Here is a 17,488-nt window from a genome sequence, read left to right as displayed (position 1 = left end):
GCCAAATAATGCCTAGTCTGAGCTGCGCGAAAGGACTGTCTCAGCAGCGTTTACCATTTATGGTGTTTAAATATCAGTTTGGCTCAGTGGCTAATAAGTCAACTGAGCTGAGGAGAATGCTTAACTCAAAAAGCTCTGTGTGTGAGCAAGCTCAGAGAGAAGCAGCAGATTCCACTAAAATCTCTCAAAGCAAGACTCGGGTTCACACACAGATCTTGATCTTGGAAAGACATTTATCTCTCCAAACAGTTTCAATGTAAATAAATTCAGCTGTTACCAAATCTCATGTTAATAATGCTATCAACTCAAAAAAGAACTGATTTTATGTGGCAGAAAATTGATATTAGGACACTCAACTCATCTGTCTTTCTTCCTGTAAAGTATTTTTCTGTCTCAGGCCTGAAGTGATATGGTTAAAATATTTTCTGCAAGTTTTCCAAGAATTTCAAACTTTTTAATTGGCGTAAAAAGAAAAAAAAAAGGGGAAAAAAGGGGAAAGAAGGGGGAAAAAAGGGAAAAAAGGGAAAAAAAAGGAAAAAAAGAGACACTTTTATGTTCTTGAGACATGTAGGGATATTTCTGCCTTATTAAAGATCTCAGGTTGGTATGCCATTTTGCAAACTTAGGTCATAAGAACTAAATGTTTAATGACCTAGCTGTGTTCTTTACACATCTACCTCCCATCATTTATTTCTGCAGTTGTAATCTGTTCTTGCAAATGGATGGTGAGATTTAAATATCCTTGGGAGATGCTTTCACTGAAGAGCTGGGCCAAGTTATAGTCTGGATGTTGTGCCTCACATTACACAGAAAAACTTAACCCAAGATTGACAATGCCCTAAGCCTATACTAGTCAGGGTGGTTAGGGATTCACAAAGGAGGTCATGTTCCACTTTACCTAGCCTGGCAATCTATTTATTTTACTGCAGGGTAGTCTTCCAGCCCTATTCTGCAGCTCCATGTACACTCCTCCTTTCCCGACTCTTTTCCTCTGTATGGGATATCACCAGGTCATCAGTGTGTTAACCTCTGTTTGGTCTACTCACTTTGTCCTGCAACCCAGGGCATGCCACCCCAGAAATCCCACTATCAAAAGGCTGACTAAACCAGTACAAATCAGGCTTTGGGAGAAACAGTCAAAATAGAATAGACTATTTCAGTTGGAAGGTACCTACCACGATCATCTAGTCCAACTGCCTAATTCAGGGCTGACCAAAAGTTAAGGCATGTTGTTAAAGGCATTGTCCAAATGCCTCTTAAGCACTGACAGGCTTGGGGCAATGAGCATCTCTCTAGGAAGCCCGTTCCAGTGTTTGACCACCCTCTCAGTAAAGAAATGCTTCCTAATGTCCAGTCTAAACCTCCCCTGGCGGAGCTTTGAACCATTCCCATGCATTCTATCACTGGATACCAGGGAGAAAAGATCAGCACCTCCGCCTCCACTTCACCTCCTCAGGAAAAAATTGGTTTTCGAGGGCAGGGGCCAGAGATACAAAGTAGCCAGCTGAGTTCACAGCCGACCACTTTGCAGTCAGCAGACCTAATTCCTCAGTGACAGTCTTCACTGGAAGTTTTTGCAGCTGAAGTGGTGTTTGCTTTTGCCTCCAGAGCTGTCTGCCTTATTAATGACTAGCCCTGTTTGCAAGTTATTTACATCAAGTAATTGCTCTTCTGTCGCTGCCACAGACTGCAACTCCATGGAAGGCCTGAGAGCATGTACGCCTACTGAATGTGTTTAGAAGGCAGCTCAGCTGGCCCAGTGCTAACAAATTCCCCATCATTTAGAATCACAGAAATCATAGAATCGTCTAGGTTGGAAGGGACCTTTAACACCATCGAGGCCAACCATCAACCCAACACTGCCAAAAACACCACTAAAACATGTCCTTAAGCACCTCCAGGCATGGCTACTCAACCACTTCCCTGGGCAGACTGTTCCAACCCTTGACAACCCTTTCAGTGAAGAGATTTTTCCTAATATCCATCCTAAACCTCCCCTGGGGCAACTTGAGGCTGTTGCCTCTTGTCCTATCACTTGTTACTTTGTAGAAGAGACCGACCCCCACCTCATAATAACTTCCTTTCAGTTAGCTGTAGAGAGAGATAAGGTCTCCCTTCAGCCTCCTTTTCTCCAGGCTGAACAACCCCAGTTCCTTCAGCCGCTCCTCATAAGCCGCTCTTGTGCTCCAGACCCCTCACCAGCTTTATTGATCTTCTCTGGACACACTCCAGAATCTCAATGTCTTTCTTGTACTGAGGGGCCCAAAACTGAACACAGTACTCGAGGTGAGGCCTCACCAGTGCCCAGTACAGGGGGACAATCACTTCCCTAGTCCTGCTCACCACACTATTCCTGATGTACAGGCCACGATGCTAGTGGCTTTATTGGCCACTTGGGCACACTGCTGGCTCATATTCAGCCAGCTGTTGACAAACATCCCCAGGTCCTTTTCCACCAGGCATCTTTCCAGCCACTCTTCCCCAAGCCTGTAGCACTGCATGGGCTTGTTGTGACCCATGTACAGGACCCGGCATTTGGCCTTGTTGAAGCTCGTACTATTTGCCTCGGCCCATCGATCCAGCCTGTCCAGATCCCTCTGTAGAGCCTTTCTACCCTCAAGCAGATCAACACTTCCACCCAACTTGGTGTCGTCTGCAAACCTACTGAGGCTGGAATTGATCCCCTCGTCCAGGCTGTTGATAAAGATATTAAACAGAACAGGTCCCAGTACTGAGCCCTGGGGAACACCAGTTGTGTCCGGCTGCCAACTGGATTTAACTCCATTCACCACCACTCTTTGGGCCCTGCCTTCCAGCCAGTTTTTTACCCAGTGAAGCACACACCCATCCAAGCCATGAGCAGCCAGTTTCTGCAGGAGAGTGCTGTGGAATTTCATACCAGTCTGACATGGAGAACTGCAGAAAAGGTCATTCATATATGCTAGATCAAGCCAGGTTAGCTCAGTAGTAAAACTGTGAGGCACCTTCACAGGTACAGTCTCAATTTTTTGTGTGGCTGCCGGTTAGAATTTAACTTAATTGCGGTGTATCATGGTGTATAGAGATACCACTTCCATTAGAAAAAAATCTGGGACGTGCATGAGCTGAAATGCAGTGGAAGCACAATAGGAACAGGCAGTCACATAAAGTGCAAGTGTCCCCGAAGATGCCACTGATATAAAGATTTACAGACCCTTCAGCCCTTCCCTCCTCTGGCAAATCCATACTGGCAACAGAATAGTTACCTGTGGTAATATTAGAATAGTTCTGCTCACTCTGTCAAGTGGGTAATCAAAAGCATACTGTACTAGGAATGCTTTTAAGGAACTCCTCAAACAGACAAATAAGACTCAGCTTGAGAGCAAGTAAACTTTTGAAGTTAGAAAGGAAAAAAGGGGAAAAAAAATACAGCAATGTTGTATTTCTGGGTAAAAGTTGGTGTCAGAAAGGAATTCTAAAGCAAGGCTTCTTTGGCATTTAAGTCCAGAAAAGATAAGATAGTTCTAATATGGCATTGTTTGTGGTCAGTTGTCTCTTCTTGATGAATTTATATTAAAAATCTCTCATACTAAGACATTATGCTTAAAAAAAAAAAAAGCAGCGAAGTCTGTGTATGTCGAATGGCAGTCAAGGCTTGACTAAAATGGAGCTGCGCAGAAACGCTTCCACTAGTATACAGCTAGACAAAGTTCTGGCCCTCTGTGCCTTTCCTCTACTGCAAAGGAATGACCTGCTCATTAGGACTTACACTGTAACCTGCATTAAGGTGCTTAGACATCTCTGTATTGCTCATTTTTCCAGTCTGTAAAATAGAAACTTAATTCTACAAGTGAGCTATCACTGTGTGACAAAATTAGATCTCAGGAATTGCTAAAGCAGGTGTTAGAGTGGTATATCTGCCTAGTTAGATGTATTTTCTATCCTAAATGTACATACAACAAATTCTGTTATGGTGCTTCTGTTAAGTGGACATGTTTGCCTTTTAGGGCAAGAGAACTGCACAGATTGCAGAACTAGTAAGGACAAGGCAGGACCTGCTAACTTTCAGCATGAGGCCCCTGTATTTGTTTTGTCAGCTTTGTTTCCAGTTTTGTTGGCCATACCAACCTATAGACTCTATGCTGCAACCCACTTAGATGCTTGAGCAACACACTGTTAAATTTGTAAGACTAAACTGAAGAAACATACCTGTAAGAACGTGCCATCCTTACTTGGCTCTATACATACCAGCTTACATGTTTTAAATTTTCAGATTTCTCTTTATTCACTTAACTCAACTTCATATGCTTCACTTAGGCAAACCCATCTCCTCTTTTCCTTACTTGGACCTTCCTTTCCTACCACACTACTTCTCCTCCTGCATATGCTGTTCATAAAGCAATTCTTTAATTCTCACCTTTACAGCTCTTCTCTTTTTGCTGGTGCTGAATATCCCTTGCTTACACACTCACAACTCTTCTCCGTGGTCCTCCCATTTCCCTATACTTTTGATAATAGGACTCAGAAAAATATTTATACTGAGAAGAAACATGTACATCACCCTGCTCTCAAACCAATCCCTTTAGTTCACTGAGTCCTTTGATTAAAAGCCATTTTTTAATTACTATTTTCTTGAACACATGACAAAGTGCTTGTGAGACCCTGACATCCTCTGCTTTTCTGAAAGCATTGGCCATGCTCCTCTGCTTATGCAAGAATCCTTCTGTAAGTGAAACTTCCATGAGATTTTTGCACTGGAGCATATATATGTTTGTTTGTGTATATATTTTACATCAGCTGGTAATGCAAGGTACTCGACAGGCTTAGAAATACTGTTAACATGTCTACTCCCAAATCCAAGAGAAATTAAGAGAAAAGGACAAAACTCACACTAACAGAAGTGCTAATTATCTTTTAAAAAAGAAAGTGAAAGAAGTAGACACATATATATCCTTAGAGTCTGTCTTGCTGCCTCTATAATTTTAATTCTAACATTGGGAAACAACTTGCTTAAACATGTATTTCACCTTTTGATTTGTAGTTTAAAGGCAAACATCAATCCTACAGGTACTTTTCCACCTGTGACTCTCACTCTGCCTAAGTATGAGGCACTAGAGATGGAAAGCTTATATGTTGAAACAGGACACTTCTAGCACTTGGTTAGGCATTTTACCTGTGATGTTGTGTTTTTTAGTTGTTACATAATCATTCTATGGTCTAAATTTGTCTCCGGTGGCTACTCCATCTGATGTATCCTGACTGATGGTACACAAGTGACTAAAATATGCATTTAGTCTTCGTCATTTGTTTAGTAATATTTGCACAACAGGACTGTGTTGTGATTAATTCAAGTTAACCTTGTAGTCATGGAAAGGAAGCTCAGTGAAGCTAGATTGGAAGTCAGTTCATAGAAGTAACATAAGGTGGGTGAATTCATAACTACACGAGAAAAGCAGGAAAATGAACGAAGACAGAAATGATGCTTACTGTCAGAAACCAAGTCCATTTTCCTCCAGAAAAACACACACTACCTCCAACTCTCAGATGCTTTGGGACTGATTTTCAGTGATTAAGTCTGATTAGGGCTTCCTCCCATCCTACAGCTTGCCTACTTCAAATCTACCTGCACAACAGTCATTTCTGGGGAGTTTTATAGATTGAGCTAATCTTATGAGTTAGTTTGATGGATGACTGTTTGAGTTCCCATTAGCTAATCCACATCAGCTGCTCTTGGAAACACTCTTTGGGGTAACATCATGCCCATGCTTTCAAAATGACTCAGGCATATATTTACTTAAGAGGTTTTATATGTATTTTGATGATTTCCAGTTTTCAATTGAAACTTAGAGCATTATAGAATTTGGCAAACCAAGCTGGGACAGTTTGCCCCTTGGCCAATGCATGGCCATTCCCAAGAATATTATAATAACCATCTATTTTCTGTCATTCTGGTACATAATAGCTTAATGTTCACAGCATTTGATCACTTCACAGTTGAGAAGACCATCAGATGCAGTGTTGGTGTTTTTTTCTTCTTTCTTTTTAAGTTAAGTTAAACATTTTCTGTCAGCATCTCATCTTTGTTTTTCATTGTAAGAAATATTAATGCAATTCCTGCCATTTCACTTTTGCTCATTCTGTAAGAACTCATCCCTCATTTGTATCCAAATTTGGTTTCCCAGAAATGATTTATATCAAGAAGCTGCCTTTAGAGAACATTGTTTATATTGATGGCACAAATCCTATATCATTAAAAGCTTCCACACGTTTTGCTTTTGTCCTTCGTTTTTGGTCTTTGGCCAGCATTGTATTTCATGTTTGGCCCTGAGGTGCTGAAAGAAGGCAATTTTAAAGAAAAGAAGCTTAGTCTTACAAGGATTACAGCTGTTAGTGACCCATACAGAGTGCTGGACTGAAAGTTTTGGGACACCCTTGAAAGCACTGGAACAGAGTTTCTTTGATGCTCATGACAGCTTACCTCTGACTTTTCAATACCGTAACAAAAACCCCCTTCCCTTTCACTTAGTGCTCTGAAACCAATTCTTACAGAGCCAGGTGGTTCCACCAGACTACTGGTCTGGAATGCCTTTTGGACATTTAACAAGACTAGTCTGGTATAGTTTGGAATGTCTTCTACAGTCCTTCATATTATTGATATACTTGAAATACAGCAAAATGCTTTCAAATAGTGACTTTGAAAAGCAGTCACAAACATTTCATCACTGTAGGCAAGTAAGACATCATACTTTGTTTCCCTTAGGCAGAAATGCATATCTCAGAGAAAAAAAGCCGTAGCCTCTCAACTAAGTCTTCAAAGAGAGGCTGCTTATTGCAGTGATAACCTTCTTTAAAAGATTAATGTCTAAGAGGGGTCATACTGAGAGAGAAAGGAAAACAACCCACAACCTAAAGACAGCATCTCTCATGACTGGAAGAAAAGACTCCTACCTGAAAGCCTTTCTTCCACCTGCTTGTATTTTATGGTCCCACTCACACCAGATGTAAGAGCGACAGGAACAAAACAAACTGGTTTTCCAGAAAGCATCTGCCTTCACTGCTCCGATAAACTGGTTACAGCAGGGACTCTGACAGGCTTTCAGGTGACTCTAATCTGCTCGTCCAATGATCAATGAATGGCTACAGTAAGCGGATTGTAAGGGCTACAGGCTTCCCAACATAGACACTTACGCTGGGAAGGCTGCACTTAAAAAAAAACCAGTGTGAACAAAAAGTGGTGGGGGAGAAAGGAAAGAAAGTGCACGGCTGGCAGGGAGGGAGAAATGAGGTCAAGAGCCAATGAGCAGGAGCAGCAGTATTTGCTGAATAATGTTTGCTCACCAAGGCAGGCAGTATTAGGCCTCTATTCAAAAAAAGTGTGCAGAAGACAAGCATCAGCAAAATGGGTGGCAGCAGAGCATTAGAACCCACAAAAGTACCCTGGCTGCAAGCCTGTGCTGCTGCTATCGCTACCATGCTTCATGGCCTCCCTCCTCCCTTCAATCAGTGATGCTGCTGCCTGGTGGGAGGAGGCTGGAGAACTCTCAAGGAGCCTGCAGTGAGTCAGATGTTTCGTTTGTCATCTACTGCAGAATTGCAAGAGAGTGGGACATTCTCCTAGGAGTCAGCCCTCATGGGACAAGTACTCGAAAGCCTCCCAAATTCTGATTTTCCTGTGTATAGAAAATGATGCATGAGTTTAAAGGAAAAAAAAATCTAAGCAAATGGTACAGCAAATGGTGTCATTTGAGGAATGTCTATCATTGATTGGATAACCTGGACAATGTTTCTCACCTCTCAGGTTTTCTTGCATTAGCTAATTCATCTAGCATTTTATCCAGTGCACCGGAGAGTTCAGTTAGAAAAAGGTCTCATGGTGAAGTCATTTGTTAAGCTGGTTTTTCAAAGAAGTGCTGCTTATTCTCTGTAGTTCACCTCTACCTGTATTTCAGCTGTAAGAAACCGCTGTCACAGGGAAGATGGCTGTCAGGATTCAATTTAGTCTACTTAAGTCTTTCACAAGGCCAAAATTAGCTTTACCTTGATTAACTTAGTTTCTCCACAGACTACCTAATGGATCTATCCCAATTTACTCAGCCTTCAGATCACTTAAGTGATCTGAAGATGTTATTTTCTTGTCTTGAATAGGCAGAGGACTGATTAGTTTGAATTTTTTAAGACCATTGCATTTCTTATGCCCCATCCATATGAAGTGTGGGACTTTTTCGACACAGTGCCAAAAGCCTCCTACAAACAGCTAAGTACCTTCAGCGTTTTTCATACAAAACCAAGAAAGGAGTGAGGTTGCTCAGTGCTAGGCAGAATTTATCCTGCTTAATAATAAGGAAGCAAAAGACAACCATAAATGAATCTGAGACTGATGACTTAGAAGGAATGCTATGCCACAATAAGCCTAGAGAGTTATCCAGGGCCCAATGCAAAGCATACAGAAAGTACTGGGAAAAGTGTCCCCCCCCCGTTTTTAACAGGACTTGGAGCAGGAGCCCTTTATGGGGCAAAGGACCTTTAAAATGTCGTTTCCTACAATAATCCCACAAAAGGAAATTCCCTTTGACAAAAACAAAGCAACAGATCTTCTAAAGGACAAAGAATGCACAAAAGATGATCAGAAAACATATGTGGCCAGATAACACCTGTAACCTACTAGCAGGTTTAAGTATCATCTTGTACTATAATTCAAACAGGAGCCTTATGTTGTGGCTTTTTTTTTTTTTTCCTTTGAGCAGTTATCACTGACTATCCCTGTCAGTATGGGACTTTTCTGACTTATCTGTGAGCTTAATTTAATTTAGAAGGTGGAGCTTTTTGCCTTTGAAAAATAAAATTGATTTTTACTGTTAAGACAGACAATTCACTCCAGCTAAAGCCTCCCCAATGATCACAGCAGATATGCCCCTCCATGAGACCCTTCCTGCATTAGAATAGCAAAGCCAAAAATGGAAATATGAAGTGAAATGTAGAGCCAGACAGACTCAGAGATATGTCCAAGGATCACAGTAGCAAGTTAAGGAAAAGCTGAATTCTGACACTGGTCTGATACTGATGATATGCCAAGAACATCAATTCCTTCTTATATTAAATACAAATTACTTTTCACATACTAAAGGAAAATATTTCTCTAGCAATGACTGAACAAACTAAGCACTGCATGAAAGCTAAAAACCTTAAAGCATCTTAGAGACAAAAAGGAACTGGGGAGAGATGGGTTACAATTCAGACACAGTTTTTACAGATTTTATTCCAAAAATCAGTGTCTGGTCAGGAGATGATTTTTGGTTTTCTCTCTTTCTGCACGCACACTGATTTCTTGCTGTAATCTGTCTGCAGAAGCTGAGCATTTAGAAAAGCCTTAGCAGCAGCATTCAGAGTCTCAGAGAACTCTAATGACAATAAACATTTGCTAGAGGGTCTGATGGAAAAAAAATATATGAACAGATAAGAGATTTGGAAATCACGATTTTAAATTTGGTACTATTTTTGGCAGGCAAATCCACATTGATCTGAGTCTTGGGGAAAGTTACGGTAATCCTCATGGCAACAGGGACATAATGAGTTTTAGGGAAGAAGTGGAGGGCACAGCTAAAGCTGTAAAAATGTTGAACACGTGGCTTTACAGCCTGTCATGCATGTTCTTAATTCTGCTCTTGTTCTTCCCCCCATACTCCACAACTCCCAGAAAATAGAATGGGATGTAAAACAGAGGAACTAACTCCCCATAATAGCGGCAATGCAGCTTTCTAGCCCCAGACTAGCTAAAGTACAGGAAGAATCCAACTCGATTCAACAGCGATTATGTAGCCTGAAATAACTCAGCAGAGTACACAAGCCTAGGGAAAGGCTAGGTCACTATTGCTCCCTTGTTAGCATTGTATGTCAACCCTAAAATAACTCAGAAATGGTTAGTAAGACAGGGGCTGGCTTTTTGGTTTCTGTGTCCCAGTGAAGTATCAGCAGGTCCCATGTCAAAGACAGCTCCCTTGAGGTGGAGTGCTCTTGATTGGCCCTTGGCTAATGCAGATGAATGCTTCAGAGAAATTATAAATGACAGCTTTGAGAACAGATTAGTTTCAAGCTTATTTTAAATCAATGTTTTCCTTCTTTGTGCCTTTTCTCAGTGGGGGAGGGGGAGGGCAACGAGGGGATAACAGCATATTCAAGTTGGTAATCAAGAAATTAACTCATAGGTTTGCCAGAATTACTTTGTTTTCATTTAAAGCTTGTCTAGGGTTTTAAGTGGATTCATACAGACAGAATAGGGGCAGGCATATCACTGAAGTGCTGAAGACAAACACCACAGAACATTGGCAAATGAAGGCAAATCTTGGGATCCCAGGAATCAGGGTACATTTCCCACCAAGCTGCCTGTACAAATTTGGGGCAGATATTATTTGGTCATAGACAAACGGAATAGCTCCCTTGGAAGCTGACACTCAGCGGTCTGTTGGACAGGCAGTGCCAAACGATTATAGCTTTGGGAAAAAATCATTTGCAGATGACAAATACCAAATACAGGCTTGATCGTAGAGGGAGAGGGAGCCTGAGGGAGGGTGATTGTAGAGGCAGGGACTAATCATCTCTGGGCCATAAAACAAAGCACCTGTAAAAACTGATGCCAGCTGAGATTATAGGAATAAAGACCATAATAGTGATTGATACTATCTCACTGTTCATTTTATCTGTGGGATTCTGTCATCTCTTCATTGCACTCTCTGGCCTTTTAGACTGTTTGTTCAGATCCTAGTGCAGAATTATGGCTTTCACGGACAGATGAGCTATGTTAAATCAGCACTGATGGTATCAAATTATTGATATTTGTGAAGAGGGTGGTCTCAGATTTCAGAGGCAACAGATTACCTCAATTGCTTACTACAATCTTCTTCTGGGACTTTCACTACAAAAATTCTGCTGATTTAGAGAGACACTGCTCCCAACTAGCTGATACATACCTTTCCAGAATTATCTCTAATAAATCCTGGTAGCAGAACAAGAATATTGGCATTTGCTATCATAATTGCAGTCCCTGGCACTCATCTCTGTGCTCTGCCTTTCAAGAGAGAAGGGTAGCATCTGCCTCCTCACCATAACACTCTCTGCCTGATGAGTGATACTAGTGATGCTGCACTTATTTTTCTTTCAGCAGCAACAGTCCTTTTCTACACTGGTACACCTCTTCCAAAACTTAGCTTCACTGCTCTGTACCACACTAAGCCCTTCTTGGTAAGGTCAGAGCATTAATACCTTTTTCTGAAACATGCATATTACTTTACATTTCACAGTGCTCAAGCGCTTAAGTTGCACACATCTCCAAGGGGGAGAAAAGGTACCCAGCTGACAACAGTTTAGAAAAAACATGGAATCCACCTACAACCACATCTGTTAAGGATCCAATATGTTTTGAAAAAAATATTATAGCTAATATCACTGCAGTAATTAGAGCAGGCTGAGATATTCACCTTTGACTGTGACCTGAGCACTGCAAGATGCCTGTCCTGTGTTGTTTTCAGCCAGACAGGTATAAGTACCATCATCTTCTGGTAGGGCATCTTGGACAGTCAGTTTTGCAACTCCATCTTCAAAAGTGGAATGGGCATACTGAATTGGCTGGTCTGCAGACAGAAAGGAAAAGAATTGTTTTAATACATCAGCCACAAGTTTCAAAAGCACTTCTTGTTTTCAGCGAAATCTGGATGCCTACCACCAGCCAGTATATTAGTGCAGAGCCAAATCCTGCTCTCTGGTGCACAGACACTGCTCTCTAGTGACTACAAACAACAACATCCCAAGTACAAAGCAGAATATGGTTGTCAGATAAATCTCTCCATTAGGTTCACCAGGTGCTACCTTGAGTAGCAGCAAGAGGAGAAAGGTTTATCTTTGTATTTTGAATAGACTCTCTTTCAGGTGGATATGAAAAGAAATGCCTTTTGTGTTTGCTTCAGACATTGTCTCCATCTTGTACTTGCCTGAAACTAGGTATTAGTATTACCGTCTACATATGCAAAATCTGTTGGGCATGGAGAAGCACGTGAAGCCCTCCATCAAGTACTTTGTCGTGGAAGACATTCCAAGAGAGACAGTAAAATCTACGATGGAGCCAAGAGGCTGACTTACACAAGCAGTCAATCTACACTGCAGTATGTATAGTCTGGTAACAGACAGGTACATTCTGATCTGTGGTGACATGACTAGTAATGAAGTTCATTTTAAGAAACTGGTTCCTTGAATTGGTTTGGAACATGCTAAAATGTTAGTGAAGACTGGTTAAAGTTGCCTCGCTATTGTTTCAAGAACTGTCATCAATCTTAGCCTTACTTTCTGAAATGTTTCTGCAATCTGGTTTCCCAATATTAAATAGTTTCCACTACTGACTCATCATTGGTTGCTTTCCCAGTGTATGCAATGCTTAAGAGGGCCTGGTATCTGTGCATAAACATCATGCTGGAAAAAGAAATTAGGGTCATCTAAGAGAAGAGGGTGAAACTGTAGGGCGATTGTGCAGGACTGAATCAAAGACATCTGTCACTTGGGGAACCATGGTCAAAATTGATTTTATTTCCAAAATTATTGTAAAAGATTAGGACAAAAGCTCTGGGGTTTCTAAGAACCGGGTCTGCACTATCAGCAGGATAGATTAAATGATGGGACAGATTTTTCTCTCATCTCTAATTTTCAACACTAGCAACTCACAAGGCAGTCATTATCTACGCACTCTCTACCTGCATATGAAGTTTCATTCTGAAATACAAACATGTGCCAAAATCAGCATGATCCAATACTTACATGTATTATAGAATGTGGTAGATGATCTTGTTCCTTTACTTATCTTATAAGTTATCTCCTTAAGTTAGCAAATTTTCTACTGCATGAAAAAATGGGGTGAAAATTTAATCAACTGCCCAGAAAACTCCAATTTTAGAATAAACTCTCTCCACCTTCTTCACAGGTAACATATTCTTATTACCAGTTCCTTTGAGCTTCCTCTCACTGAGTTACACACAGACTCTTGTAACTATTAGCTTCAATCACATATTTTTTTTTGCATGTGGGAATAACATTGCATTCAAATATGTACACGTCAAGCAAAAGTCCAAGCAGACAAAGCTTTCTGTAAGAGGACATGGGGTTGTGGACTGCCTTCCTCGCCTGACTGTAGAATACCTAACCTGACAGGGATCCTGTCTGGGATTCTGACATCGAAACTATTAATGGTGCCTAATGATGCTATGGTGATAACCATATCGGAAGTACACTCATGATAAAAGCTGCATCATCAAAAACAGAACAATGTCTTTTTATTTATGTTGTAAATAAATTAATGAATAGGGTAAGTGTTCTACATGGAAAAAGAAAAAGTGGCCTTCTTCACCATGTCCTCAGATTTTGTCAGGTCATCCTCTTTTTCACTCCAGCTCCCAACACAACTGTGACTATTTTTTAGCACTATTCACAGAATAGTGAATTGACTTACAGAATAGCCTTTTCCTCAGACCCCAGAAAACAAACACAAGTATATCAGCCCTGAGGAATAACCTGTAGCAAGATTATAAGTTATGTTCATTGTACTTATATTTTGATCTAACAAAAACAACTCTCCTGGTAGTGAACTGTTCCCTTCTCCAGAGGCAGAACAGTCAAATCTTCCTGACAGCTTGGCATCAGGAACAATAACAAAAAATACCTTTCTGCTGGCATGTTATGCCAGAAGAAAGGAAATTTTCCCCTGGCCCATTTATTAAAAGCTATCTGGACAGATTAGAAAGCTATCCTAAAACCGAACACTACTCAGACAATTTTTATCCTAAAGTCATGGTCATACTGTTTTTAAATTCAGCAGAAAGAGGTTCAATACAACTTGTGGGAAAAAAAAATGCACATGGAAAGCAATATGAAGAGGAAGATATTTAAAATATAGTCATATAGGCCTTATTCCTGCAATTTAAAAAGAAGTTACCAATGCAGTATTTAAAGAAGCTAAAGTAAATTGGAGTTCCATACTGAAGTATTGACACAGAGAGCATGTGTAAAAAGTTATTTATAAGGCTTTGGTGAGGCCAGAACTAAAACACAAGAGGTTTACTTTCAGGGAATTTGCCAGTAAATCAATGAAAATTCAGAAAGAATCTTAAAATAAAGGGCAAAGTAAGAGCAATAGGACAAAAAAACCTTATTGAAAAAGTTGGAAAAAAGCTTTAAATCATTAAAATAGGGAAAATTATAAGAAAGAAACTGAAGAGCTGCAGAGAAGAGTAAGAGCTTGAATGAAATCCATAGTTCAGTCAGGTAGCTCTTATTTGTGCAGTCTCTATGAATGTGGAAAACCCACTCATCCTTACAGATGCTAAGAAGCATACATCATCTATTTTTTGTCTTGGTTGACCTGAAAGAGAGTCTTAGAAAGTGTTTTAAATTCATATGTAGTCACAGCTGGTAAAAATGCTCAGTATCTGAAGTAGTACTTGTATGTAACATTGTACAAGAAGCCATTGCAAGTCTTTTAGTTCTTAGGTGGTGTGGATTCCTCGAAGATCGCGGGAAGGCAGATTGGACAGCATACAGGCTGTTCAGTATCAAGTTATACTAATGAAGTAAGGCTAGCTAGCCTAGGAGTGAGACTGTTCTGCTTTTTCTCTATTTTTTATTTGTTTCTCAAAGCAGCCTTCTGTTCATGCTTCTTACGATTTGGTAACTTGCTCTTTACATTCATTATTTCACCAAGATATACATACTTTTCTCACTATTGCTTTCAAAAATTAATTCTAGTTTGTTACCATTGTCATGCTTGGAAGACAATTTGCATTTGATATTTTCTTGTGAACTTTACACATCCTGTCCCATATGATTTTGTGTTTCTATAGAGTTCCGCCGCAAAAGTGCTATATTTTGAACAGTACTACGATTGCTCTCAGCAGATTTCTTCTGAGTCTTCCTGCCGCAAATTACATACTGTGAATATACAGTTTTCTTCATATAGCCAGTTGATGAAAGTTAATGCACTGGCTTTCACTTACAGAAACCTAATGGTTTGAAATCCAACTATCTGAAAACAATGCACCTGCTTTTGCCTCCTTGTGATATTGATCCAATTGCAGTTAGAAGCTTGGATACAAAATAAACACTGTTATACCTGAACAGGGGCAGACTCATCTAAGATTAGTGAGAAGCCAGGTCGATGCAGAACAAACATGATGAAAAAAAGGCAGGGGGGCACAGTGCATACTGGAAGCCTACAGAAATATGCTGCTTATTGATCTCTAGGCTGTATTTTTCAGGAGACAACAGTTTTCTGGTTAGCAAAGCAGGACATGGTTACATCAATGGAGATGCTGTATCTATGCCTGGTGAACTGTAACACAGAAAGTCATTTGAGATGGGAAGATGCTCTATATGTGGAAGACAACTGGGTATAAATACGTCATTCAATGACTAAGGGAAACTTTTATGAGCAGGGAGTACCCTTGGAACACGAAGATGAAATGACTGACTCTATGGGTCGGAGTTGCTCCTTCTGTGCTACAAGACACAATTCATGCATAGCAATCCAGTGATTCTACTCACAGCTGCAAAGGAGGAACTGCAGAGTAACCTTCAGACAGAGAAAGAAATTATTTCCAATTGGAGAGTGTCAGAGCCTTTACTCACGTTTTGTGTTGTAAACAAAACAGTGGCCTTTCTATTCTAGACATGGAGCTATTAGGAGGGGGAACAGGCCAGGCTGTGAGAACATAGCAGTCTCAAGGTCATGGTTCATTTGCCCTGCCACCTTTTTCAGTTATTTCATTTACTCTGAATAGCTAAAGAAAAACAGAGATCATGTGCAAATAATTAATTTTAAAACAATCCTGGAGGAAACATCTTTAAGGCAAAGTATGCTATTCTTTGTCTTTAAATCATACACACACATGTACACACAAAGATAGATAGCTTGGGAGAGTCTGCAAAAAAATCAACTGCACTTCAGGAGTAACAGAGGTGATCAAGATTTAAGCAAAATAAATCTGTCTAGTGTTTAATAAATATGGCTCTAAATGGAAAGAGCCCTTAGCCAAAGTGTGTAGTCCCTGGATCTCCGAAATCATTTGGAATCTAAGCAAAGCACTGATGTTTGGGCCCAACTCCGATACTAAGAGAGGACTGTTAAGGAAACTTGCATGTTCAGTTGTGCAATCAGGGCAGGGTAGGAGATTATACAGTCTGATAAAATGAAAATATATTTTACTTATCCCTTTTTTCAGTCAGCTTTGGGCAAGTGTTGAATTCTCAAAGAACATATTTCTAGTACAGAAGCAACCAGAAAAGCTGTGATTTGAAGATCTTGGGGACATAGCTGCTAATACCAATTATCATAGAATCATATAATCATCTAGGTTGGAAGGGACGCTTAAGGTCATCTAGTCCAACCATCAACCTAACATTGCCAAAACCACCACTAAACCATGTCCTTCAACACCACATCTACCCGTCTTTTAAATACCTCCAGGGGTGGTGATACCACCATGTCCACGGCCAGCCTGCTCCAATGTTTGATAACCCTTTTGGTGAAGAAATTTTTCCTAATATCCATCCTAAACCTCCGCTGGCACAACTTGAGGCTGTTTCCTTTGTCCTATCACTTGCTACATGGGAGAAGAGACCAACCCGCACCTCACTACAACCTCCTTTCAGGTAGTTGGAGAGAGCGATAAGGTCTCCCTTCAGCATCCTTTTCTTCAGGCTAAACAACCCCAGTTCCCTCAGCTGCTCCTCATAAGACTTGTTCTCCAGATCCCTCACCAGCTTCGTGGCCCTTCTCTGGACACACTCCAGCACCTCAATGTCTTTCTTGTAGTGGGGGGCCCAACACAGTACTCGAGGCGTGGCCTCACCAGTGCCCAGTGCAGGGGGATGATAAGTCCCCTAGTCCTGCTGGCCACACTATTCCTGATGCAGGCCTGGATGCTATCGGCCTTCTTGGCCACGGGGGCACACTGCTGGCTCATATTCAGCCGGCTGTCCACCAACTCCCCCAGGTCCCTTTCTGCCGGGCAGCTTTCCAGACACTCTTCTCCAAGCCTCTAGCGCTGCCCAGTTGATGAAATGGTGGAATCGGGCATGGGTTTCCTTCCTACCATAGAAAGTGATATAATGCAATTATTTTGCTTAGAACTTCTCTCTGCAGGATCACGGTGCCAACCTGCTACTCTCAGAGCAGAGGCTAGTGCCAAAGGAGTGGGGTAGCACAAGATTCAGCATACAGTAGCAACACAGGCTTTGTTGCAGCGTGGTGAAAAGCTGTGTTTAACAAAACCTAGGAAACCCACTTGCGTACAATCTTGTCACCAGAGTCCCCTGCTGGACATGCTGGAAAACTGCAGTAAAACAGAAAATGCTGAAGAAAACCACCCTTCGTGCATACTATGTGCATATAAATTGATTTTCTTCATATAATCTAGTGGATTATATGACGGTGATTCAGAGTGCCTTGTGCAGTACTCACAGCCTTGCTATGTACTGA

At 41.0% G+C, this 17,488-nt stretch overlaps 1 protein-coding gene across 2 annotated transcripts in view; it reads right to left on the bottom strand.

Moving 5' to 3' along the window:
- The window catches only part of MYLK (myosin light chain kinase), a 160,243-nt gene that overhangs the window by 95,534 nt on the left and 47,221 nt on the right, over positions 1-17,488 (bottom strand). For both annotated transcript variants that reach the window (XM_009887269.1, XM_009887270.1), the window contains one exon: positions 11,451-11,603. In XM_009887269.1, the coding sequence (XP_009885571.1) occupies positions 11,451-11,603 (153 nt within the window). The remainder of the gene's footprint in view (positions 1-11,450; positions 11,604-17,488) is intronic.

This window comes from Charadrius vociferus, unplaced genomic scaffold (assembly GCF_000708025.1).
Source record: "Charadrius vociferus isolate BGI_N301 unplaced genomic scaffold, ASM70802v2 scaffold385, whole genome shotgun sequence".
NCBI lineage: Eukaryota > Metazoa > Chordata > Aves > Charadriiformes > Charadriidae > Charadrius > Charadrius vociferus.
Note: the sequence above shows the minus strand (reverse complement) of the source record. Positions and strands in the feature narration are given on the sequence as shown.